Here is a 27,778-nt window from a genome sequence, read left to right as displayed (position 1 = left end):
GAATTACAATAGGCAGAGTGGTGGCATCTCTAGCATCTCAACCTAAACCTTGTCTCTATAGAGGCAATAAGCCCAGCTGTTTGAAATCCTGCCGTGCCCAGATAGTTTCTAACTGTGTAAATAGCAGAGACTGCTGGAGCACAATGAGGAAAAGAGGTGAGCAAAAAATGGAACTACTGCAAATTGTATTTGAAACATTTCCTTCCAGTCAAGCAGGAGACTGTGAAACAGGAGACAGTCAATAGAAGAGGATATATACTGAAGAAGAAAAAAAGATGCAAAGTCTATAAAAAACATAAAAGGAAAACAAAATGCAAAGCTATAAGCAAGTAGTAGAGAGAAAAAGGTAATGGCTTTTTTTTTTTTTTTTTTACAGTACAAAGTGTAAAATAAAAGTAGTATTAAATTAGGAAATACTACTTCTCTGAAAGGGTGGTCAGGCACTGGAATGGGCTGCCCAGAGAGGTGGTGGAGTCACTGACCCTGGAGGTGTTCAAAGAACGCTTGGATGTCTTTGATGTTGTGCTGAGAGACATGGTTTAGTGAGAACCATTGGCGATGGGTGAATGGTTGGACTGGATGATCCTGTGGGTCTTTTCCAACCTTAGCAATTCTATGATTCTAAAATGGCTGTGGTTGGAGTATTGAAATTGTACCTGCCTTAACCTTATGAAACAGGGACAAAGCGATGAGTGCTTGTCTAAAAGCTAGACTATTCAAATTGCATCCACTATGGAAAATGTGTGATTTCTCAGCAATGTCAATGTGTGGGGCTGCTGACAGCACGTTTCTGACTATTAAAGGTACCGTGCAACTACAATATCAGTGCCATCAAACGATGCCAGAAGAATCGTTATCTTGAACCTTGAAAGCTTCTCAAGTTCGAACTAAATGCAATCAATTGCTTCCCCTTTTTAAATATAACTTCAAAAAACAAAGCATTTATTGTTTACATTATTGGGAAACAGAATATATTTGTATAATTACAAAACATCACATATAATCCAGATTTTACTACTAAATCTTCTTTTTCCTAAATCTTAACGCACAGAACAGCATCTAACAAATTTCCTGTCAGCTTGATTTTGACTTTAGAGAATCCATGTTGTTCCAGTAAGCCTCGATAGTCAGAGCCACTTCTTTCCTTTCCCTCTGTCTGCACAAGCATGTTCAAAGACTGAAGCAAAGCTGTCCTCCCGTTCTTCTTCTCGTCATCCAATAGCATTTCAGCCAGCAAAATCCCACAGCCTAATTTAAAAACAAATGCATACAACAGTACTGATCCATTATCAACAAGACAACTTCTGCTAAATTGTGCCAAGGGGGACAAAACAGTGGATGGCAAACATTACAGAAGCCACAAAGCAGCCAGTTTTTTTTTTTTTTACATTATTTCTGTAAGAACGGAGGTGTTTCTGGTGGGAGTGATCAAGGGTTGAGGGTAGAACCTGAATAGTTAATTCACATACAGCCTCTTCCTCCATCTTCAGACCCATGAATGGAACAGGGAAGAAATGAATGAGGGGGCTACTGACAAAACAAGAGCTATTTTACTTACTGTCTTTGCAACTGGCACTTTATGTGGTAGTAGCTTCTCTTTGCACAGTAGAGGTAAGGACCACCAACTCAGATCAAAATGGCAGCAGTGATCTTACTATTAAGTGCTGCATAACATTAGTATTTTTGTTCTGACCCTGAAGACAATCCCCTGTCATTCCAACCAATGCATCTCAGACATAATCCATCTCAGACATATAGCAAACAAAAAAGAATAAAATTAAACATAATCACATTTCAATGTATGCAGTTTTGGACATCACAATACGAGGACATAAAACTATCAGAGAGAACATCCAAAGGAGGGTTACAAAGATAGTGGTGAAGGGTCTAGAGTGCAATACATATGAGGAGAGGCTGAGGACCCTCAGTGTGCTCAGCGCTGAGCAGAGGAACTGAGGGAAGGCCTCATGGTGGCTGCAGCTCCTCACAGGGAGTGGAGAGGCAGCGCTGAGCTCTGCTCTCTGTGACAGCAACAGGGCCTGAGGGAACGGCATGGAGCTGTCAGGCGAGGGGCAGTTGGGGGTCAGGGGAAGGGCAGTGGGCACAGCCCCAAGTGCTGGAGTTCAAGAGAGCGTTTGGACAACACTCTCAAACACAGGCTTTGAATTTTGGGTGGTCCTTTGTGCAGCCAGAAGTTGGACTTGAAGAGCCTTGTACATCACTTCCAACTCAGGATATTCAATGATTCTATGATAAGACTGCAGCTTCTTAGAGAAAAGATTATGACTTGAGGATAATATTGCTAGCTGAGACCTCTGTGTTACTATCAGGTGTCATAAAAGTCCTTCTGAAAGCTTATTAATAAATACCCTGCTTCATCACCATATCATTAGTAACCTGAATAAATGCAGGCTCAAACCATGTATCCTGTGATGAACAGGTGCTTCACAAAGAAAAAGGATTAGCCAGGTATGTCTAAGGTGAACCTAAAACTACATTCTCTCCCATAAGATCTTCCTAACTTCTGAATGCTTGAATAAAGACAGATGTATTTCAGCTAGCTCTCAAACTATATCCATATTAAATGCATAATGAACTTCTGTAAAAAAAAAAAAAAAAGAAAAGTTTTCTTTCACAGATTTCCAGACAACATCAGGATAATCTGAAAAAACATACCTGGAAAGCACAACCAATCTGGGAAGAACACCTTCAAAAGTTAGACACAGTAGTAAATTAAGTTACCACAGGGGAAAAATATCTCTACAATTAATGGAAATTTACTAATGTAATTGAAATTCCTTCATGAGGGACTGAAACAGTGCTGACTTCCAGCCTTTTCAGGGAATATGTCTTGATGAAGGAGATTTGGCATGATTTTCTAGATAAAAATTGGTGGTCAGAATAGGTTCTTCTAAATTAGAACATCATTTAATCCACTCTATAAGTGTTCAGCAAGAACATAACTTCCAGCCAAAGATAGCAGAAAAATTGCCAGTCCCAGTTTTGTTTTGTTTTTTTTTTGTTATTTTTTAAACACATGAAATAATTCCCCTATCCAGTAGTTCACTAACAGATTCAAAACTTAACTAGCACTCACACAAAGGGGTTCAGCCATTCAATACCTCTTCCTAAGATTCTATGCTGGGTGGCTTAGTTACAGTTCTGTCCCACTCATTTTCTAGCCGCAGATACTGGTTAATAACTGTAACATGGTCAATATTTTAATATAACAGCTACTGAACTATGACAGTCAATCAAGTTTTGTCTTTTTCCTTTTACAAACTTACACCTTCTATCCTCCTCAAGGATTCTTTCTCAGCTCATTGCTCAGTGAGCAAATTATGAGTTTCTTCTCATTCATCTATTATTCTTTTAATCCCTGTGATTCTCCACTTCAAAATAATAATAATATTTACTCTGCACCAGATTTCATCTGAACTACTTGTTAACACAGAACACGGGTAAGACAGGATCCTCAAAAAGGCATAGCTGAATCTCACTTCCTAAAGAGAAACAAAAAACCTACAGGCTTTATAAGGCAGAAGATCACTTGCATTCTAAAACTCGTCTCTACATTCTTTGTGTCTTCATCCTTAGGCCCAAACTCCCCTGTTATCCCCACTGCTCAGGAAATCTTTTCAGGATAACACTGTTAAATCGACCCTTCCCAGTCAGAAACAATACCAGCCTTTTCCAGAAAAACTGATGTTTGAACATCAGTGAGAAATGACAAGTTTACCATTTCTCACATGAATGAAATATATCAAATAGAATAACTTGAGTTGAAATGGATGACAGGCAGACTCTACTCCACACTCCTACTCAAAGTGGAACAGCTCTACAGTCACATCAGCTTGCTCAGAGCTTTATCCTCAGATCTTAAAACCTCCAAGGACAGAGATCCCACAACCTCTCTGGACAACTTGCTCCAATACTTAATGAATGCTTTCTCCCCAGCTTGTTATCCATTCATGGTCTCCCAGTTGCGTCCATCATCCCTCATTCCATGACTGGGCATCAAAGGAAAGAGCCTGGCTCTGTCTTTTTGGTACCTGTTTCTTTGGCAGTGAAAGGCAAGATTCCCCTAAAACCACCTCTTCTAGACTGAAGAACATTTCTATCAAAGCTGCAAGCCACATACTGTGGCACCTGGGCCATCCTGGCTGCTTCCACTGGATTTGCTCAAGTTTATTAAAGTTTCACAGGCACCTCCTCCTAAATACTTTTAGAACTGCTACTCCTGAATTCTCTTTCTCCCTTCCTCTCCCTCTCCAGATTCATGATTTTGGTCAATCTTCTCTCCACAGTCCCACAGCTTCGGTCAAAGTTGAGGGTTTGAATAATGCAAGCCACTTAGGAAGGTAAAAATGCAGTTTGCATATTTTCCTCTCACTATAAGAGCAATTTCTAAAACAGAGCAGTCTATTTCATTCAGGATCATCCAGGAGCACAGACTGGAAGCACCCACAGTTCAGCAAAGCAGAATCCTGTAGAGCCTGTATTAGCCTCCTTTGCTAGGCAGACAAGGGTAGCTAGCAAAGTGATCCTGAACCCCCCCAGCCACATCACACTGCAGTAATTTATTATAAGTTGTTTTTGATTTTGTGTTTTTTTTTTAATAAAAGGCTATTTCATATTCATATCTTAAAACTGACAAAGAAACAACAAAGAACACAGAGCTGTGTTAGTATACTGCCACAGTCACCATGCTCAAGGAACTAAGTCTCATTTTGTATGAAGTGCTGCACTTAAATAACAGAGTATGCTGAGGTGATGCGTTAACCACATGTGCTTGTCAAGTTTTATAGTCGTTAAGTACACACTACTTAGAGGTACAAATTTAAGTCTGACAGTAATAAATGTGCCAGCTTTAAGAGTGTGGTGTTCTGACTCAAACAGCTTTTACCAGCCTGAAGTATAGCATAAACTTGATGAATAACACAGGAAAATTCATTGCTGGAGTAAGTCTTTTAAAATATAAACCCTTTAAGCATAATGACAAACTTTGTATCAATACAGAAAATAAACTTCTTTCAAATACGTTCAGTAGTTTGGAGAGATGAGATGTCAAACACCTGTACAGATGAAATCAGCAAAATCTCATGCATAAAAAGCTTCTGCTAAGACTTGCATACCCATGTCTGGGAGAAATTTGGCATTCCCCTAGTTTTCTACAGCTGAAATACTCTGTACTATGTCTCTCAAATGAACTGAATGAATCACTGCAGTACATTTGCTTTACTCAGTGTTCAAAGAGCAAAGTAACTGCTGATTAAATAACAAGACAGTCTAGCAGGCAGATGCAGCTCCTGACCTTGCTCAAACTATTTGCTGAGGTTGGCTCATTAGGATTATTGCTCCAGAAACGTGGCAGACAAGAAAGTAATAGCTGATAGAAGAGAAAGCTAGTTTGAAAGTACAACTTTAATCTCTAGGAATGCTTCTACTACAAAGGATGTTTGAAACAAATAGCAAATATTAATGTAGTATCAGAGAGAAAATGATTAAAAGTGGTGACATTAGTGGCAAAGTACTTGATGAGAGGGGATGGAGTATGTATTTCTTTAATTAAAAGCTGGAACATAAAGAAATTTCTGTTCATAGATCTTCAAGAATTTATGTATAAAACCTAAAATTCATCTCAAATGAGGCAAAGTATAAATAGCCATTTAACACCACTCAAATATTCAGAAAAAGAACAAATCTGACAGGAACCAATGGAAACAACTCAAGTGGAGTCTGTGTGGGTATATACTGTGCCTGGAAATTAGAAGCTACTGAAGTTCCTATGACATTACAACTACTCCAGGAACTCAATTAGAGCTTGGTTGTCTTACTCTAGACCAAATAAAAAAACAAAAACCATGAAATGGATCCTTGAAGTGCTTCTCAGTAAAGCCCCGTAGAAAAGTGAAGACAAAGACTATAATTCCAAAGACTACAGCTTGTACAGGATTGAGTTCAACTTTTTATTCAAAGCTTATAACATCCACGTTTCATATAAAGGGTCAAAATGGTCCTAAACTGAATGTTGGGTGATGATAGGTATATTGCACATGTTAAAACAATTCAGCATCTCATGCTATTTCTGTGCATGCCAAGATGACTGACTTCTTGAAGCACAAAACAACATCCAGTAAGTTGCCTGTGATCTTAATTTGTGTATTTGTGAATCCATATTTCTCCAGCAGCTGCTTATATTCTGAGCCACTTCTCTGCTTGCCTTCAGTCATACTCAGAGACTGCAGTACCACTCTAGGAGGGTGTATCTTCTGCTCATCAAGCACAGTTTCTGCCACTAGCAAGGCACTTCCTGCATTTCCAGAACAACCAGAAGCACTTTACTAAAGTATTTCTAGCTTCACATTTTTAGTGTTTTGTTCAGAGACATTTACATATAGGTCCCCCATCAGAACAGTGTTTTAATGGGCTTCAGTGGTAATCAGTAACTGAAGTTTACTTTCAATCATCTCTTCCTGGAAGAAACCGTTAGTTGTTAGGGGGAGGGGGAGAGCTTTGAACACTGCTTCTATTTCAGTGAAGTTTAGACCGCTTCCTGAACCTGATTTTTAAACTCAGTCTTGTTACCACTTGAACCGAGCAACTCCTTCTTGTCATATCCCAGTCCTCAAATAAGGAAAGACAGCCATCCAGTTTTCTTTTGTAGTTTATAAACAAGCTGCCCAGAGAGGCTCTGGAGCCTCTTTCTCTAGACTAGTCAAAACCCATCTTGGCACCTTTCTGTGTGACCTACATGTAGGGAACCTTCTTTAGCAGGGAGACTAGACTTGACCGTCTCCAGAAGTCCCTTCCAACTCACACAATTCTGTGTAACAGGGTTATGCTTTGCAGCCTATATCTTATTTTGAATGCTCTCCTGTGAAACAAGCTTCATAGCTACTATTAATCCTCTTGGATTAAGCAATCAGTTGAGTAAAGCAGGAAGGCTTTTTTCTTGCTTTTTGTTCAAAGGGCTTCCCCTTTGATCTTTTATACTATCAAAATGTAGTTGAAAGTACAACTCTACATATTTTTCAAGAAATCTCATCATGAAGTAGTGCTGAACTCCACTACTCTAGGCACTACTGACATAATGAGAACTGCCTCTCCTTGATTAACTTGCAGCAACTTTAATTGGCTTGCTTGTATATACACGTAGAAGTACATGCTTCCGTATTTGATAATACAGGTCTTTGGAAGAAAGGTTGAACAGAGAGATAGAGGATGTGAAGTAGTTGCTTGTAAAATCTGCAACTACAGTAAGTAGTTTCATATCATTTTGTTAGTAGATTTGTTTTTTCTTGGAGGCAAGCATAGGCATATAAGCAAAGGCTGCTATGACTAGACACAAATATGTATTTAATATGAACTTATATGATTCTATGATTGTGCATTAATATGCACCTGTAATCATAAGAGATTAAAAACCTACCTGGTCTGCAAACAGCTGATATTTTCTTTAACAGTATATGAATCTTTTCATCAGGCCAGTCGTGAAGAACACGTGAAAGTATGTAAAGATCCGCTTCTGGGAGGTCATCCGTGAAAAAGTTACCTGTTGAAAGGCAGGGTTAGTATGTTTCATTTTAGTATAGCTCCACAGAAAGAAATAAAAACATTGAGATGGAACTAGGAATTTCAGCAGAGGTAAAGTAAGAAGCCTGAATAAAGAGGAGCAGTGATACACTGCTTTCTAGCTAAGGAAAGCATAGTGTAAGAGCAGAACAGGTCACAGGTAAGAATTCTGTTATGTGTAGAAACGGAGAGAAAGCCTAAAGCTAGCAAGAAGAGATTGAAGTCTTCTGTAATAACCATATTGATCTTGCCTAGATAGGAAAAGCCAAAGATGAGGACGTACAGTATGTCTCTACTTCCACACATACTTTATTTACCACCACTCTCCAAACACTGTTTGGCTCTGTCCCTACAGGCTTGAGAAGTACAATGCCCATTTACCATGGGTGAGCCAATGCTGCATTGTATCAAGTCAGATTTGGAGTTGGAGCAGGGCAGCACACCGTTTTCTGCAGCAAGAGAGACTGTCCTGTGCTTGAGGATAAATACAAGGTAAATGGTAATGTTACATTTACCTGATACAAATGTCACTGAAGCCACACGCTGTTCTGATGGTTGAAAGCAAGAAGTGTTTGCAATGACTTCTGGAAGATCAAACACTGTGACCTTCATATTTGGGTATATTTGTATTAATTCGTGAGCCAGAGCTCCAGTACAACCTGTTGAAAGTTCAAAGAAACTCAAGTAAAATCTTCTCTTTCACTATTTGCATAAGTTTTTAAGGACAAGTCTGTACGTGACATTAAGAGAAACATCAATTCAGAAGTAGAGGTAGCCAATAGTTAATATTTCAGTATTAATAATCAACAGTTAATATGATCAAGAGCACTTTCCAGTGGAAAGAACAATGCCTCAAAGTTTGGGCAGTATAGTTATTGTTCACTACCCTATCACAGACTCATTAGTATGGCCTTTGATAGCACTACTTCAGGGTTTTTTTTATTTGCTTTCTTATTTTTTGCTTGGATTTTTTTTTTTTTTTTTGGAACATTCATGGACTAGTTTGTGTTCTTCATCCACAAATTATTTACTGTACACAGAGCACCAAAACCAGAAATTCGACAGATATCATCTGTATTCACTGTGCTGGAGGCTAAGTTCCTGAAGTCTCTGCACAAGTGGCAAAGGTTGCCATCAGCATTTTATAATTACTCTGACATGCTATCCATCTCCTCAGACCTTAAGTGATGCCTTTTTCTCACAACAGGATTCAGGGAAAATATATTTCATTTTTTTGCCACTCCAAGTACAGGGCGAAAAAACCAAAACCAAAAAAACCACTAACAATGAGAGTTCCTTCACATCTATCACTGATCTTCAACATTTGGGTGGTCATCTTAGATATTAACTGGGAAAAACACAAAAAGCACTATAACCACATGAGTCTTCAGTCCTTTCTAAAAGAATCCAAATTTTTTCTTGTAGCAGCAGTTTCAAGGCTGATGTATGAGCACTGAAAGATTCTACCAGCTCAGTCACAAACTTTGTTTTCTGCATTGAGTTGCGTGTCACTACGTAACTCACTGTGATATTCACTTCAAATTATTCAAGTACACCGAAGTCACTCAACTATCACTTAAATAACTCTGCTTTCAGTTAACTCCACTAAGCCCTTTTATTTTGACAGTACAATACCAGAAAAGTAACAGTAGTCAGTTTTACCCAAATCAAGTGGAAAAATGTGCATGTTTTAAGTAATAAAATATGGATCTGAAAGCAAGCTTTTTCCCTTTAATTTGCACACAAGCTCAACTACAGACCATACCTCCTAAATCACAAGCAGTCTTAAACTCTGAAAGATCAAATGCTGTAGCCACATCTCTTGCTGTAAGGCGGGCAATGCTGTGCATGGCAGCCATAAAACGCTGCTTCACCTCCTGGCTCTGGTAATAGTCCTAAAAAGGAAAAAGAAATTCAAAAAACAAGTAATGTAAAACAAATTTCAATTACTATAACTCAAGTTGCGTACAATCAAGGCAGTTACTGCACTAATATATTAATGAGAATTCTGAAATTAAAAATAGATTAGAGTATCATTGCCTGGTTGCTCATCCAAGTTCTTTCCTGGTTATAGCTGCTTCAGTGTAGTGATAAGCAGTTTTGCACCCTCTAACTGACATCTAGACATCTTTTGTAGTATGTCTCAAAGAACACACACTTGCTAGCTTGGCCACAGTCTTGGTTAGCCAAAGGCTATTAAATTCAACACTTGCATCTGTCTACATGAGCTGCAGCAGCATAGCAGGAGGAAGAGGTAATGTGAACTGTTTTTAATGCAATTCTATGTCTTAGATATACATTTAAGGAATCTGCTCCACAGCAGTGTCTTCCATCTTTAAAATGCTTGAACAAACAGAATGTACTGTCATCTATGATCCTTCCTCCTGACATACTCACAAACTGATTTCATGCAATTCTGGCATTTATTCTCATGCAATGAGAAAATAACTAGATTATTGGGGTATAATTTTAAAATAGCAATGTTAAAGATCATACTGTTTGTTTTAGGTTAAGAAAGTATGAAGAACTAGAACCTCGTGCCTCAAACTTCTAAGTGACTCATAAAGCATGTCTCACTTCCATACTAGCCACATTGGTTATACATTGCTTTAAAGCTACCATTAAGTGGAATATCTACAGGCTGTAGTGTATATATAGTAGCACAGGCAGTGCATCTATCCTGCTTGAACACATACTGTAGGAAGTGCAGATCTGAACTAGTAGTGACTCCTGCCTAGCATCATATCATATAAGTCGATAATTAGATTAACACGAAGTAGTCCACCTATGCTAAAGTAGGTAATTCACACAGATTTAACCATCTACTGCAGCAGCAGAATGCTGTAGAATCTAAGTTCTCTTTAAAACAACCTCTAAAGGATTCCTAAAGGAGTTTCTGACCATCAGTAATATACACACAATGTCAGGATAAAAGGACTTCCTAAAGTCTCCAAAGGCTGTTAACTTCATTCATTAACTAGAGCGGAAGAGTATAGACATTTTCTTTAGAAAACTGGCTTCCTCAACATTTAGAAGTTAAATACAAATCAAGAACCTCAAGATGTAGACAGAAGCACTGCAGTTAAAGATGAAATCCTTATATAATCTCTTCCACACTCTCCTTAAACAGGCACAAGTATTTATGTCCCCAGTCTGCTTCATTAGGTGTAGAACTGCTGAGTTAGGAATCACCAAAAGTGATACCCCAGTCTGAAGAGGCTCACCTGGGCTAGCATCAGGAAAGGAACACTATGGAGATAGAAATAGATTAAGGAAAGGATCACAATTCTTAATGGCAACACACGCCAGCTTGAAGTATATACAAAACTACAAACTTAGATCAAACAAAGGCTGCACCAAAAGTAGCACCCCTTAATTTATTTGGTTGGCCTACAACATCAGAGGTGGATGTTGGTAGTATGGTAGCAGAGACTGAACTTTTCTGCAAATACTCTGTTAAATGTTGTTGCCATGTGACAGATGTTAGTAGGTGGGCAGTCTGCCAAAATGGTGTTGACACCAGTGGCATCATCAACACTTACTGAATGTTTATACAGACTAAACTGTGGATATGAGCACCGTGAGGCAGTGGGGTGTATTTCAGCAGTGGTGAAAGTGATGTGAAAGACAAGCAGCATTCTAGATGGCCACACAGAATTATGAGTGCAGCATACAGGCCTATGCTCATCACTGACAAAAATGCATAGCTAAAGGAGGTAACTGTTTAAAAACAGTGTTTTGTAGCTGAGAATTTGCTCTATCAAACAGTGTAATTGTGCCCTTTGTAGCTGCTGTGGCTTCCACAGAAATAAATAGGAGGCATTACTTGCAGAGTGAATTATGTAGACTAGATCATTCCTCCCATGCATTAACAGAATGATACTTCAAAAACAACTTTGGATGTACAGCCACAACAGATTGCACTGGATGCACATCAGTAACAAGCAATTAGCACTCAGAATTGAAGGAATACATATATAATGTATGCCTGGTATAACAAAAAGGCCACAAAGTAGTCAAACACACTGAAAGGCTGTTCTTGGGCATGTTAACTGGATGGGCAGAACTTCCACTTGAGGGGGAACAGCTGTTCACAAGGATGGATAGTGATAGGACAAGGGGGAATGGTTTTAAATTAAGGCAGGGGAGGTTTAGGTTGGACATTAGGAAGAAGTTTTTCCACATGGAGGGTGGTGATGCACTGGAACAGGTTGCCCAAGGAGGTTGTGGATGCCCCATCCCTGGAGGCATTCAAGGCCAGGCTGGATGTGGCTCTGGGCAGCCTGGTGTAGTGGCTGGCAACCCTGCACGTAGCAGGGAGGTTGAAACTGAATGATCTTTGAGGTCCTTTTCAACCGAGGTCATTCTATGAATTTTATCAGCACTGCAGTTTTCTAGTATAATCTGAGATTGCTCCAGAACTTCTAGAGCTTTAAGACTGCACTGCTAAAGTTGAAGGGAATAGAAATCTACGACTAGCAAGTTAAGCTGTATTTCTAGCATTTGAGATTCATGAACTCTCTTCAACAGCTTAGTTTCTACTTCCCTCAAAATAAGTTCTGGGCTCATGAGTTTTGAAACAAATAAGAGTTTACATTACGTTAAATAAATCCTCTGTTTTCTTTCCAAAGGCTCGATGGTTCTGCCTGCTTCCCTCTTTAACAGCAGACTCCAAGTGTGTAAAGAGAGGCCAAAGATGGTCATTAGAGTGGATAATGTAGCCATGAAGCGAGTATTCACCATCGGATGCCAGATAAGTATTTGCTGAATCTGTATTACTATAACCTTAAGGGAAGAGCACAATTGTAACCAGTTTTGTTCCAGTACTTTATAGATGTCAGCTAATATTTCAAGGCACATTACTTCATAATGCCATTAAAGAGCCACCAAGTCCTGCTCTTGGCATCACAAGGTGTTTTACTGTACAAAGATTTCTATGAAATACTTCTAAAGGTCTTCTCATTCGTCAAGAATGAAAGTCACTTTGGGACTTTTTTTTTTAAACAAATGTAGGTGCTGAAGGATGTAGAGAACCTTTTCATTGTTTATTTATAATCCAGAGAATCTTAACTATGCATCTGACATTCAAGGAAGACCATTAGAAGTTTCTCATTCTTGACTGCATTTTTTCGTCCCCTTAAACTCAAACATTCCCCAGTACGTTCTGCCTTTAGGGCTTTCTCCTTTATGCTGTCTTCTAAGAGAGTTGAGAGCATCCTTTATTTCTTTTTCTTGGCATTTAAGCTTCTCAATTATTACAAAGTAAGTTATACACATGAAAATTATACACATGAAAATTTATAATTATGTAGTGCAGATTAAGAAAGTTGATCCTACTGCTGACTGTCACCTACATATACTTCCAAGTACTGTGTTAAGGTAAGTGCACTAGCATTTAAGCTGGTGCCTATGAAGGACACATTCCAGAGCCCTCCTCATAAAATCTGCAATTCTCCACTCAAGTTTTTCCTCTGCAGCCCTGCAGAGTCACAATGGACTTGGTCCTTATTTAGATGGTAGATCTTAGCATTGTACCATCCTTATTTAAATGGTACATCTCAGCAACAAAATCCTGCTCCCTGGGACTTGCCCATGAAAGTTATTAGAGTTTGCAGATGATTGCTTTTGCTCTCCAAAAACAACATCAATCTAAGGTTTCCTCAAAGGATACCTGGTGTGTTCATTAAATAATGTCTGCTCCCACACAGAACAATTCCAGCTATTAATGATCAACACAAAAAAAAAGCAACAACCTCCCCACCTCAAATCCAAGTTACTGACAATATGAGAGGGATGGGAAAAGTCACCTTGTGGTGTTTTCTCCAGCAACCCAAGAGCAGTACAGGCATCAAGGAGTCTTTCAGTTCCACACACAGAAGTTCCAGCCTCATTTGCAATATCCACAGCCTTTAGAGGACTTTTCTTTTTCAGATGATCAAACATCTTCAGCTTAGAGGCCACAAACAGAGCCTACATGTAGGGAAAAAAAAAACAAAACAAAAACTGTTGCATTGGGAAGATTGCAATCAAGAAACAAAGGACCTACACCTTTTGCTACAGACATTCCAGAAGTATTAGTCTACATAATTACTGTTATTTAAGTACAACACAGTAACAAGTGCTAAGAACTGTTATAACAGGTTTCTTATCCTCTAAGTGTTTTAATAGCTTTGCTAAGTAACATTAAATTGGGACAGAGGTATATGAGAGAAAAGGGAACTCAAAATACATTGGCATGCAGCCTACAAAGTATGTATACAGAGTACCTCTTTATTCAGATATTTAGCATATACCTAGCCATATGCATGTTCCACTAAGCCAAATATGTTTAAACATCAGAACTAATGCCTACAAAAATGTGTAAGAGATCAATTTAAATTTGATTTACCTAAAATGAAAGGAACTGTAGAGTTCCACTAAGGCAATGTAGCAGCTTCAGTTATAGAAAGATTAGTCTTTGTGTAGTAAAAACTATGACTAAAAAAAGAAATAAGACTTCAAAGCACAACTCTGCTACGTGCACACCTCAGTAAGACACTTACACATGGAACAAATAAAATACTGCAGTTACAGTACTCAGAAGCATGCTAAAATTCCTAAAACAATGGTATCCATATAGAGCACAGTGGAAGCACACACAGCAATCACTGAGACACTTCCCTGCAACTGCAAGCAACTACGAGGTACTTGAAAAATCAGTTAGTCAAGAAGGAAGGATACACATGCCATTTAATAAAAAAAATAACTTTGAGAGAAAGGTATGCTAGTGTGTAAACATTTGATTATCTTCATCCTTTCTATCATTTCCTCTGTTGTTCTAGAGAGAGCATACAGTTGGGATTTATTAGAATCCAGACTTTCAGAGTACTGATCCAACCGCATCTATACTACAGCCATTTGACATCCAAGATCTGCCCAACCTTTGAACTAATTAATGTGACGTGGAAATTACAAGAGAAAAATGAGGAAATTAAAAAAAATTAACAATGTAAATCATTCCAAAATTCTGTAATGCCCAGTTCACAAACAAAGCAAACAAATATGCTAACAGTGAGTAAAGATCAGAATATGCAACTTCAGAACATGTTGGAGAACTGGAAAATGAATCACTTAAACCCCATCTCCTGTTCTGCAACAGCAGCTGTTCATAGAAAAGTAGGTGGCAATGCCTCCTTCCTCTGCAGATTTCAGCCTGCTTTATGAAGCAACAGCACTCAAAATGAGAGATCTTGTGAGCTTTTACAAAGCTAAATGCTTTTGTGCTCTTATCCATATTCTAAAAGTACAAAGAGAGGAGATGAGATTTGTCAATCTACAGAAATAATCCACAACCAGTAATGAATGGTTCAAATATCTTCAGGCCTCAGGAAAAGAAATCCCCACTAGCTCAGTGTGAAACCTCAGCATTCCATGCTGATTTTACACTAATTATTAGGAAAGAAAAGCTCCTGCTTCTATTTACAGTTGCCATCAATTTTCATTGCACAGAACTAAATTTGGCATCAGATCAGAACTATCAGCATACAATGCGCAATTAAAGAATGCTGGTAATTCTCCATATTGTGCACTTGAAGATGTGCTAAGCATTATCTCATCTCATCCATTCAGATACTTCAAACTTGCTCTCCGTGGGTACACCTTACTTGACAAGCCTACCATTAGCCCTTGCTATACAGTTGAAACAACCTACTGCTACTGCCCAGCTACATAAGAACATCTGATTTTATTAATTAACATTCCATAACTTAACTGCGCTGTGTCCAGGACTACAGTACAGGTAACCACCAATTTACAGGCTTAACTCTGACTTCCTGCTATTTCAACAGAACCACTGTTCACTGTTTTGTCTATTTTCCTCTGCTATTTTTAATTCTGTTTAGGTTCGTCATTTTACTGCCACTTGAGCACATCTCTTCCTGAAACATCACCAACTTAATATCAGCAATCTATTCAGAATGACTGGTGTTCAATTTCTCCTTCACTACAGTTGAGCTCTGAGTAGAAAAGTTGGTAGCACTTAAAACACCCAGTTACTCATTCCCCATTACACTTGGCTGCTCCACAGAGCATGTGACCTTCAGTTTGTAGCCTGTGTTACGTGTATGTCTCTCCAGCTGATAATCTCCAGGCAATATCTCATAAACAACTGGAACATGAAACAGGGTATAAAAAAAGTTACTTCCTTAACAGGAAATAAAAAGTCTCCACCAGAATTCTAAAACTAAGCATTACAAGTTCAAAAGGGGGAAAAAACCTATGATAAGCATTGCATATATTTTAAATAAGTTTGGTAATTAAACCACAAAAAAAAGCCTTCTCGCAGTGTAGATAAAAGGTTATTTTCTATCTGATTGCACTTAGTACAAAAAGCCTCAGTGATAAACTTATATTTAAAAGCATTTTGGAGTTTCCCCAACAACATTCCACTTTCACTGTGGAATGCATTTTTGCATGATACATCTCTGAAATTACTGTTATTTTGGAGCCTCCTAATTACAGCATGCAAAGTCAGAATCACTGATGTAGCTAACGGAAGATGTGTCAATGTTCCATAAGTTGCATTTAATTAGACAACATGACAAAAGGAACATATGGGAAGAAAGCAGATAGGTACTGTTTCCGGACACTCCAGAAGCACAGTTCAACCTTTTATACCCAAGACCCAACATGCAAGGGCAAAAGAGAAAAAAATAAAGTAGTCCTGTGGACTTCTTCACTTGCAAATTAAAAGGAAGATCAACTATCTCTGCAGTTTAAGTTTCATAGAGAAGATAGAATTCATACAAAAAAAATACATCTGTGTTGTGTCAGAAGTTTCAGCTATCTTAGATTCTCTGGTACTGCACAGTGGCTCTTTTATACTATTATTCTTATCCCATCTCAAGCATTTCAAATTACCTCCAACAAAACAATTTTATCAGTTAAGGTAATTAGTTTTACTCCCCCCCTCCCCCCCCCCCCCCCCCCCCCCCCCCCTTACCTTTGAAGCTCTAAAACCATCCATCAGGTCTAGAATTTTAGATGGAACTTTTGCTGCACTGTCTGACACTCCATTCTGATTTTCCAAAGGTACCACAGAACCAGTTCTGACACCAGAGCTGTTTTCAGAGTTGCAAATAACTCCCGAGGGACTGTCCAACTTAATAGCACCTTTATGTTCCTTGAAACTTGAGGATTCACTTTCTCCATCACTTAGGCTCTCAAAAGTGTCCACAGAAGGGATAGAGTCATGCTTTATATGCTGTATGGTATGTTTAAGGGGTGGACAGTACAACTCTGCTAGCTTTTTGCAGAAGTGATTCAGAGGAAATCCCACCACATTCAAGAAGTCTCCATGGACATACTCAACTAACATTCCACCAAGGGCCTGGATTCCATATCCACCAGCCTTGTCCCTGGGGGAAGAGAAAATGAAAGCTGAGACCTACCTAATTAAGGTTAAGAGTGAGTTTACAGTAAAGTTTGCACAGAACATGTAATCACTAGTACTGCAGAGACTGGAATAAAGACTAGTCTACTCAGGTTGGAGATGTATTCTGGTTAAGCTCAAAACTGCAATTTGTAAGTCATAACTAAATATAAGGATTAATATTTTTACTAAGGGTGAATAGCCTAAGGTCCTTATGTTGCTGCCAGTCCAACTGGCATAGTCACCTAGATGGAGGTATACTGACTGCAGTCAAATTGCACTGCCATAGGTCACCCAGCTTCCTCCATGTCCTGTCTGGCAAGGATAGTAACAGCAAGCATTCCTGAGACCAACACTGCCACTCAGTCACCCAGCTACATTTTGACCCTAGCCCTACTCCACTAGAGGCTGAAGGGTCTTTAGGCATACATTAGCTTGAAAAGGAGCTCAAACTTAAGAGGACATCTTAGAACTCAAGCAATTGTAGTATGTGTCTTGCAGCTCTCAGTCAGAGGAATATCTAAAATGAAGATCGGGAAAAGTTGCTCTTTTTCAGAGTCCTATTCAAATACAAAATCCAGTGCTATCTCATTCAGTCCTATCTAATTTCTATGTAATTTTTTTGGAAATGTAAGTAGAGCTGTACACAACAAGGTGCTCTAACATCACAGTAATACTAGTATACACGTTTCACAGAAAATAACCTTGGGAATTTAATCTGTCTTTAAGTTAATTATGTAAATTGCACTGTGTAATGTTATGTATACAGACAGATAAAGTACAGTAAACCAACATTGTCACTGCTCACGCCTACAGAACAAGGTAGTACGAACAAGGTAGTTAGAAGTACACTGACTAACATCCAAACCTGAAAGCCTAAGTAAGCAACCTTTGAAACCAAAGGTCAGTCAGTCTCAGATCTATTAACTCCAGACTATACAGAATCACAAACTGCTTTTGAAAGAACACTGCTACAAGATAGTTGATTTAAGCTTAGATCTGATGAGAACAAGTTCTGAATTTCTGGGATACACAGAATAAAACACTGGTTCAGAGGGGCTAACAGAAACCAAATCTACTCACAAGAGAATCACAAGGTAGTTAAAATTACTATAGATCAGCCTTTTTTCTATTGAGAGAAGTAGTACAAAGAGATCTTCCAGTAAGGGGAAAAAAAAAAAACCTTGGTTGAAGAAAGGAGTGGGAAAATAAAACAAAAAGGGAACAGCTATATTTCTGCAGCCATCAGAAAGATGTTAGGCTCACAGTCCACTTTGAGATAGTCCTCTTCCCTCCTCCTTCCTTGTTCATATTTTAACTTAGCTATATACTTTTAGAACTAGTCTGCGTCACCAATGACCAAACTTCAAAATACTACATGCCACTCATATTCTTGATAAGAAGGATGAGTCAATCCAATCCACAACGGCAGAAAAAATTAGTCAATTTCTTAATTTATCATGCTATTATTTAATTCTAAGAAATTACACAAGATTAAGTCTGCATTAAAAAAACAGTTACTTGAACTATAATAGTGTTTAAAAAATCTGTATGGGTGGTGATGGCAGAACAAAAGAAAACAAACACCAAAAGACTTCTTACTGTAATACAAAATTTTCAGGGCAAAATATTTTATGCTGCAGGCTAGTGACATAACCCAAGATCTATTCTGAAGTAATATTAGATAGCTTCAGGGTCTTACTTACATGGGCTCTCCACTATGAATGTATTCCCATAAGAGCTCTTCTGAAAGGTCCGAAAATTTTACTTTAGTTTCTTCATAGAAATCAGTGATTTCTGTCTCTAGCTGATTGTCTACAGAGAGAAAATCTCATTAGAAACAGAAATTGTAACACCAAAAAATGATAGTTTAGAGAGTACCATCAGTTTAATTACACCTCATATTAATATGAATTTTACTTAGGAAAAACGATGTAATCAATCATAATAAATCAACCAATAAATGATTAAATCATGAAGTAGCTAATAAAAGTTGTGAGGGACAGTGAACTCTTCTGTTTATTTCCCTCTGCACATACTCATCACTCTCAGTAAGCTTTCACAGCTTTCACATTTTCTACCACTGTGTTCCCCTCTTCAAGCTAACAGCTTGCTTTCTCTGTGTACAATATGCTGTAGTTAGCACAATTAATTAATTGCCAGCATATACATATATCTATATTTATAGCATATACAAATACAAGAAGGCTGTAAACATCCTTCTAACTTACGAGTGTTGACAAACAACCCATAACACAACGTAGTTAAAATTATAGCTATTATGCATGCCTGAGCATGCAGCTGCATCTGTACTGCAGACATCCAGCAGTGCCATCTGCAGTGTGATATTTCATCTCTCTCAACAAATAAGAGAGATTTCAGCCTTCTTTACCTAGAAGCAGTTGTAAGAATGCCAAATGTGCTCTGAAGTGTGCTATAAAGCACTGCGTATCTGGGTGTGGACTCCAACAGCATAATGTGTGAGTACACTGAACCCAGTAAGATTACAGAGCAAGGCTGCACCAAAATACACTAAAAAGAAAGCAGCCTTCTAAGAATGAGCATGCACAAGCACATTCCATGCAGGAAAGAGTCAAGTGATAAGATCAAAATCCACATCTCCTGCTACCGCTGTGCAAACTATTTGTCTGTATTCTGGTAGCAGCTGAAATGCTCCAGGAGGTAAAAGGAAGATCTGCAGTACACTAACTGAAAGTGGTGTTAGCATTGAAAGAACACAACGATTCAGATGAAATTAAAAAGCGTTAGTAACCAGCCTTCCTACGCTACCTGTTGATGAAAACTGTCTGGAACATACATGCTAAACTTGCAACACATCATAATGATCAACTAAAACAAAAATGAACTCTAAAAAGAAAACACCTCTTTTATTGAATCACGTGGTGAATACGCTGACTTCAGATATCTTTATTCTTCAGAATATACCATGGCTTTAACTTCTAAACTCCAGATGAGACAAGCTGTCATCAGCATTGCTACTGACAGTGTATGCAAGTTTATTTTCCTTTTCAACAAGAAAAGGCATTATTACTCTTCCTAGGTTGCTCACAGACTACTTGACAACATTTTCTTTTCCAGTGGTTACTCCTTCTACTGCACAAACATCAATAAGAGTACTGAATCACTGACCTCACTTCTGTTACAAGACTGAAGAACAATCATTCTAATAAAAACATAAAGCTGTTAAGAATTTGTCTACATAAAACCATATTCATTGAAATTTCAGAGAAGGGATTTTGACACAAGTTCCTCTAATGAAGTATTGATATAACTATCAGAGAAAATCCTTTAAACACTCAAATTTTGCCATTAGAGTGTTCAAAAAAACAACTGTTTGCTGGAAAAGTTATCCAATAGATACAGATATTGCTCCCTACAGTTGCCATAAATGGTCTGAATTTCACTTAGAATATTCCCTCCAGTTTACACTGATCTTTTAGTTTGTCCCATCGCTCTCAGAGCATTTTTATAGGCTTGTATTTTGTCATAAAGGAAGGACGATGACACCTGAACGCAGTAAGAAGGGTAGCTTTTGTGATGAGTTTTTAGTTTAAATATTAGGTAATCCCCATGTTGAGTTAGAAGCCAATTCAAACTATATAAGAAAAAATTCAACACTATTTGTCTGTAGAAAGCAAAGTCCATATGCAAATAATTGCTCATGAAAACATGGAGCAAAAAAAACTGATGTACCTTTACTGCTGCAGTGTATAATAACCACTCCTGTGAAGACACTGTGCTCCTTCCCACTCAACCTGTTAGGGAAAATCATGTATTAAGCAATGGTTTTATGAAATCTGTCACAAGCAAAAGTATTCTTTATAGTTACACTGCCACACCCCAAAACAGATCACATAAAAACATCAACATGATATAAATATGTCATCAACAAAAACATTCTTAGTTCAATAGAAGTGAAAAGCTCAACAAAAAAAGTTAGGAAAGATTTATGTTAAGTCTCTACAATCTTACCAACACCAATGTCCACAACCTGAGAAAGCAATTACAGGTGTCAGACTATTCACCATACAGAAGAAGGAACTATTTCAAACAAATAAGAAAAAGCCAGTTGACGTTTACTCTACCATTACAGGTACCTTCACTGAAAACTGCCAATAAGCAGTTAGGTCACAGCTTACCACAAACAAGTGCCAACTGCAGCTTATGTATGCATTTCAACAGAACAACTCAGCTCCAGGGATCCGCAGCAAGCTACAGTAACAAAAGCAGTGCCTACAGGAAGGCAGTTCACACTCACTCTTCTTCAAACACATGCACAGAACTCCCAGCTGAGCAGACTTCTGGCATGGAAAGCCCGAAGTGGCAGCCACTCTTCTAGTAGCTCCAGAGTGCCACACTGTGGCTGAATAACTGCAAAGGCATTAAGTTTGTGTACTGTAGAAGCAATTGAACTATACTAAGTATCATGGAAGTTAGTGTTTTGGAGAGATTAGAGATCAGCCAGGCTACCATGTGACAAGACCAGAAGCATCTCACCCTTAACAAATCACACTGGATTCAGTGTGATTAAATGCAGAATGAAACCAAGTGAAAAATTTTTAATCTGATACTTTGGATATGAGAACATATCTTCTCTAAATACTTCCCAATTCATTCGATTAACAATTGACATCAGTACATGATAGGACTTTTTTTTTTTTAAAGCCAAACTTGGTATCATTTCAAGCAAAAAAAGCAGTAAGTAGTCTCTTGCCAGACTTTTCTAGGAATCTCCTATTAGCATCATATGCCACTGTTACACAGTAAAAAAAAACAAAACAAAAAACCCTACTACTATTAAATTAGCTACATGCCCCAAAGGATTAAAAATCCAGCTCAGCTCACCAGTGCCAAAAAAAAATTAAAACAGACTTAAAAACAAACAGACTCAAGGTTAGACCTTCAGCTAAAGTCCAAATCCAGCCAAGCCCCTTGTATTCTCTGTCTAGCAGACTCCTGAGTTGGAATATAAATTGCTGAATCAAGTACTGCACCCCGCTTCCCTTCCCATACAATGCAAGACTGACTGACTAGCAGACTCATCACATCTCATCCTTTAAAAATGAGGTTATTGGTTTTATTTTTATTCAGTTAGTGTTTCTCTAAAAACAATGAACAAAAAAACCATTAAATTTGAAAGGAAAGGTATCCTTCAGGAGAAGGAAAGCAGAAGCCTAAAAGCCTGACATACCTATCCGCTGAGAGCAACAATGGAAGTTAAAAAAAAAAACTTTCCCCAATTAAACTACACATCCATAAACAAGAATCTGGATTGAACCAAAACTGCAAGTGTAACCTTAGTTTGAAACACTAACACATTATAATTTCATGATGTGACCCTACTTGAGCAGATGGGCTGGAGAAGATGACCTACCAGAGGTTCCTTCCAGCTTCAGTCATTCAACCAGTCAATTTCACTACTGACTGTATTAAATCTTACTTACTGAAAAGTGGATTGGAAAAATGTTTATCCAATAGTAAATTTGAACTGAAGACATTGGACATTTCTCTTGAAAGGAAACAAGGTAATAGGAGTTCAAAGCAGGTGTCAGTGAGCAAGCATCACTCCCTCATACATGCAATTATCTTCATTAAAATTCAAGCCTCAAACTACTTCTGTTCTTTTCCTCATCATAATTCTCTTCCTGTCTTCCCCTCCAGTATTAACCGAAGCATACAGAAAGTCCTGCAATAATTCACTCCAGAAATTAAAATGAAAACAAAATAGTTTATTAAGTCCCCCATGTCCCTGCAGTGAAAGGGCAAGAACAAGCAGCTCTGGCTAAGAAAAAAGCACATCTCATTTTCAGAGCCCAAACTGGCTTATGATATTTAAAAACAAAAAAATGTGGCCACAGATTTCTTAATATACATCTATACAGCTGTCATTAAAACAACTTAAATGTACACATTTTGAATCTTATGTAGAATTACAAACCTTGATAACATCCTATATGCATCTTGCTTATCAACTGGTTTCTCCAAGATCTGCTCATCCACAGTCTAGAATAGAAAGATAGAGATACTGTGCTGTGTTCTTAGTTTTCCTGAAACCGAGGATTTAAAATAAGGATTTAAAATAATTTCTCAGCCATATCTTCAAAATGAGACTACTGAGCAGAGCAAGAAATACAGATACAGATACTATTGTCTGTGAAAGAGTAGTACTGAGGCTTTGAGCACTCAAGACAGCAAAAATTGCCTTGTTAGGAAGAAAAGACTTAGAAACACATGTACAAAAGCTCAAAACACATCTCTTCAGGTGCAACTCGTCAGTTATAAACCATTTTCCAGCCCCAACCTTAAGCCTAAATACACTTGTTTTCTACACTTGTCATGCTTTAAAACAATGCTAAAGCTCAAAAGACCTCTTACCACAATAGTGTCTGCTCCTATAACAATATCAGGTGTTCTCAGGTGTTTCTGAAAAGGTATAAAGAAAGAATAAATAGAAAATAAAACAAGTAGAAAGAATAAAACGCTTAAAAAAAAATGAGGCAAGACCAGGTAGGTTTACAAGGAAGGGCATTACAGGGAACTGAAAAACATGACATTTTTTCCTCCTTTTGCACCATTTACACAAGAGTAATCATAACATCACAAGAGTGAATAAAACAGGAGACTTAAGCAGACTGCTCTCAGGTTACAGCTTCACCTAAATAGCTTACTGATGAACCAATGCATCCAGAAGAGAACTGCCTGCACTCCCAGAGGTCAATTTGATCTTGAAAGGGCCGTTAGATTTCCTTTACAGGAATCACCCTATGCAGTGGGGACAGGAGTACAGATCTGAAGCCCTCTAGAACCACCTTTTATAGTCAAGTATGCTGAATGATTTCTCTTTTTAGCTAGAATTCTCCAAGGGAGCACATACAGTATGGCTTGGGAAACTAAGAAGTAGAGGTATATAAAGAATCCTTATAGCCCTTTCTTGGCTTTAAGCTGTATGTAACCTGCCCTTACAGATAAAATTTTATTTACTTGCATGTTAATGAGGTACATAGCTACTATTTAACACAAGAAAAGTCTGTTTCCACCTCTGACCCTTAAACAAGGAAGTCTGTAGGGAGGAGATTCTTTTCCAAAAGACGTTCTTGAAGTAATTTAAATAGCTGTAATAAGTTCTATCAACATTAAAAAGACTCCTTCTTCAAGATGCACTTAGAAATCCACTGAATGAACATTATCACCAGTATACTGCTTTGCAATGAAAGGCCAGTGTAAGGCAGTTTGCAAATCTGGGTTTGAAATACACTCTCTTAATGTCACACCATTCTCTGAAAAAAGTTGACAGAAACCTGGATAATAATTTACATTACAGATCATGCAATATTTGTTTTGAAGAATGGTAACATCTGGCAACACTGTTGGTTTACGGTACTTAAGATTCTTTGTCTGACATCATTATAGGCTGAACAAATATACTCCTCTTTCAGAATTGTAATAAGACATTATTACAGTATACTTCACAGGATCTCATCAGCCAGACTCCTGAAAAGGCTCCGGTAAAGAACAGCCTAATGTGCTCAAACATAGCAGCTGCAGACAAGGGCAGAAATCCAACTGACACTGCATATTTGATCACAGATTGAATAATATTTAAGAATCACAGACATGAAACTGTTAGATTCCCACTCTTTTTAGAGTGTATCAGCCTCCTTCTCCCGTGTTTTACAGCAGATTGTCTCCTTTTCCTGATTTCCAAGCATCTTCATTCTTATGAACTCTGAATTCTCTTGTCACAACTGTTCAACTGAATTACTTTTCAGTGGAAGCTACAGCAAAGCCCTGGATTCACAGTCAACAAATTCCTGGAGTGAGCAACTGTCAAGATAAGAGCTACTCACAAACCTGATGCTGTAAGGAACTACCAATTATCCATCCCAAGCCAGAACAGGCGCACTGCTGACAAAAGATGCAAGACATGTTTACCTGACAAAACTTTTATTTGAGGGTATTAAGCTTTCTTTTGCTTAGGTGAGTAAATTTCAGGGTACTATCTATCACATATGACAAAACATCCATCTCCTTTTAATGGGGAAGATGCACTCAAGGACCACCTAAGAAGTACATGCAAGTTAAGTTACCATAACACACAATTTGAAGATAGAAATCTCATTGCTGAAATAGCAGGCAACTTAGAATCATGGAATCAATTGAGTAGGAAGGAATCCTCAAAGGTCATCCAGTCCAACTCTTCTGCAATGAACAGGGACACCTACACACTACACTACTACATCAGGTTGCTCAGAGCCCAGTCCAGCCTGACCTCGAACCTCTCCAGAGATGAGGCATCCACCACCTCTCTAGGCAACTTGTTCCAGTGTTTTACCACCTTTATCATAAAAAAGTTCTTACTTAGATCCAATCTAAATCTCCCCTCTTTTAGTTTTAAACCATTTCCCCTTGTCCTATTCCAACAGACCCTACTAAGGAGCCTGTCCTCTTCTTTCTCACAGCCCCCTTTTACCATACACATCCCACACTTACCACATGCATTCTATTTGCTACTTCAAGAGCTTTCTGTTTTGCTGTTTCAATGGCATATTCATAAGGGGCTGCAAAAGATGACTTTTCAAGCGTCTCTTTAAACCAGGATGGAACTACCTCAAACCGTAGGCCCTGTAACAAAGAAAGGAAATACAGAAAACGTAATCACATTAGAAGTTGCTCCACGACACATCAGGTAAGTGACAAATTCTATTTCTGCTCTACCCACTTTAAAACATCCTACCCTTACACTTACAAGGGGGAAAAAAATATGCTTCTATTATTATAGGGTTCTTTTCAGCATCGAATTTATGTACCCTGGAATTAGTCTATTGCCATGAGTTTTTACTGAATCCATCCACAGCACTTGCACAGCAGTACAGCATCTTCTTACACAAACTTTACCACCTGTAGTTATGTGCTATTAAAAAACTAATAAGTAGAAAATAAGTAGATGGTTTTATAAAAAGCATTGTACTTACTTCCCATCTCCAGATGACATATAAATTTATTATACCCAGCAGACGTTACATTTTTAATAACTCAGCATGTGTGAACCTCTATGCTTCCCTTAATCTCCATATACTTTTACATTTAACTTCTGACTTTTCCTATGAAGACACCTGTGTAATCATATTACATATTTTGTAATCATGGAATCATAAATGTTGGAAAAGATCTCCAAGTTCACCTAGTCCAATTATCGACCCATCACCACCATGCCCACTAACCATGTCCCTCAGTGCCACATCCACACTTCTCAGACACCTTCACAAATCGTGACTCAACCACCTCCCTGAACAGCCCATTCTAGCACCTCACCATTCTTTTGGAGAAGGAATTTTCCTAATAGCCAAACTGAATCTCCCCTGGTGCAGATTGAGGGCATTCCATCACTAGTTACGTGGGAGAAGAGTTTGACCCCCACCTTGCCACAACCTCCTTTCAGGTCATTGTAGGGAGCAATAAGGTTCTCCCCTGAGCCTCCTCTTCTTCAGGCTGAACAATCCCAGTTCCCTCAGCTGTTTCCTGTAAGACCCGTGCTTCAGACCAGACCAGAGAAGCTGCCCTTCTCTGGACACGCTCCAGGATCTCAGTGTCTTTCTTGTTGCAAGGGGCTCCAAACCAAACACAATACCTGAGGCACAGCCTCATTAGTAAGGTATAACATTCATTCAAACACTTCCTACTGCCAGACCACTGTCCCAGCTTGCACGTGCCTCTAGAGACCAAATGCTCTGGAAGGATTAAAGCTTCCTTTATACTTTGGAAGTGCTTTGAAAGAAGGATAACTACCTTAACCCCCACAACAGTAATAACCCATCCCATGAAGTAAGGGCAACAGATTGACCCTTTTAGTTACTCCAGTGAGTATCAAGGTCTTCTGAGCTTTTGTTTAACAAACCAGAGGTAATAGCACTGCCTTTTAGCAGAGTAATTTAATCTACTCATCACTTAAACACGCTGGACTAGAGAAAACCTAAGATGGATCAGAACTAGAATCTAGAAGGCCGTGTAATGCACACACGTGTAATGAGCTGAGAGCTCTGAAAGCAGAAGCACACCGACCAGGCCAACCCAGCTGCTACACACTCTCCGGGGCCGCTCAGATAAGCAGGCGGCCACCAGCCACGCTCGCCCCAGGAACAGAACACGGGCAGCAGCCGTAGGAGTGCCGATCTCCGCCCTCCTCGCGCTACCGACCCCCGGCCAGGCCGGGCCTCCTCCCGCGCCGGCGCCAGCCCCGCCGAGGGGAGGGAAGAAGAGCGGCTCAGCAGCACTCACCACGTTGGTGAGGATCTCCTGGCGGCGCGGCGAGGCGCTGGCCAGCACCACCCGCTTACTGACCAGCTTTCCCAGCACCGGGCTCAGCACCATGGCGGCAACAACAACACCCCAACCTCCCGCTCGGCACAGCCTGGGGGCGGGCGGGAGGGCGGCCTTATAACGGCGGCGGGGCGGGGCCGGAGCCGGGCAGGGCCAACAACCGCGGCGAGAGGGCCGGCTGGCCGGTTGTACGGGAGTGAGGTTGCGCTCTGGGCAGCTGGGGCTGGGGCTGGGGCTGGGGCTGGGGCTGGGGCTGGGGCTGGGGCTGGGGCTGGGTGATTCTGTCTCTGCTACTTGTGGAGACCCATGAACTCAAGTGTAAAACAACTACAGCTTGCCTCTTCTGGCTGAATTCTACTTACAGCCTGCTGCTCTGACGTGCACAAAGAAGTTTACAAAAGTTCAATTAAAAAAAAATAAACAGAAAACGTGAGAAATTTCCATAGAATCCTTTCC

The 27,778-nt window shown here is 39.1% G+C and overlaps 1 protein-coding gene across 2 annotated transcripts; it reads right to left on the bottom strand.

Moving 5' to 3' along the window:
• Positions 1 to 921: 921 nt before the first annotated feature.
• On the bottom strand, positions 922 to 27,408 carry ASMTL (acetylserotonin O-methyltransferase like). Of its 2 annotated transcripts, none has more exons than XM_001231913.7 (13): positions 27,281 to 27,408; positions 25,496 to 25,627; positions 23,381 to 23,428; positions 22,944 to 23,008; positions 20,699 to 20,760; positions 18,691 to 18,799; positions 16,556 to 16,970; positions 13,383 to 13,545; positions 12,176 to 12,360; positions 9,341 to 9,470; positions 8,091 to 8,234; positions 7,433 to 7,555; positions 922 to 1,248 (listed from the first exon to the last, which is right to left on the bottom strand). In XM_001231913.7, the coding sequence occupies exons 1-13, from the start codon at positions 27,371 to 27,373 to the stop codon at positions 1,034 to 1,036; spliced, it is 1,884 nt and encodes a 627-aa protein (XP_001231914.3). In that variant the 5' UTR covers positions 27,374 to 27,408; the 3' UTR covers positions 922 to 1,033. The 2 variants fall into 2 exon arrangements, with proteins under 2 accessions (XP_001231914.3, XP_004938504.1); XM_004938447.5 differs by lacking the exon at positions 922 to 1,248 and adding an exon at positions 5,956 to 6,313.
• Positions 27,409 to 27,778: the final 370 nt, after the last annotated feature.

Source organism: Gallus gallus, chromosome 1 (assembly GCF_016699485.2).
Source record: "Gallus gallus isolate bGalGal1 chromosome 1, bGalGal1.mat.broiler.GRCg7b, whole genome shotgun sequence".
In the NCBI taxonomy this organism is placed as follows: domain Eukaryota; kingdom Metazoa; phylum Chordata; class Aves; order Galliformes; family Phasianidae; genus Gallus; species Gallus gallus.
The sequence above is the reverse complement of the archived record's forward strand: the minus strand, read 5'-3'. Positions and strand labels throughout refer to the sequence as shown.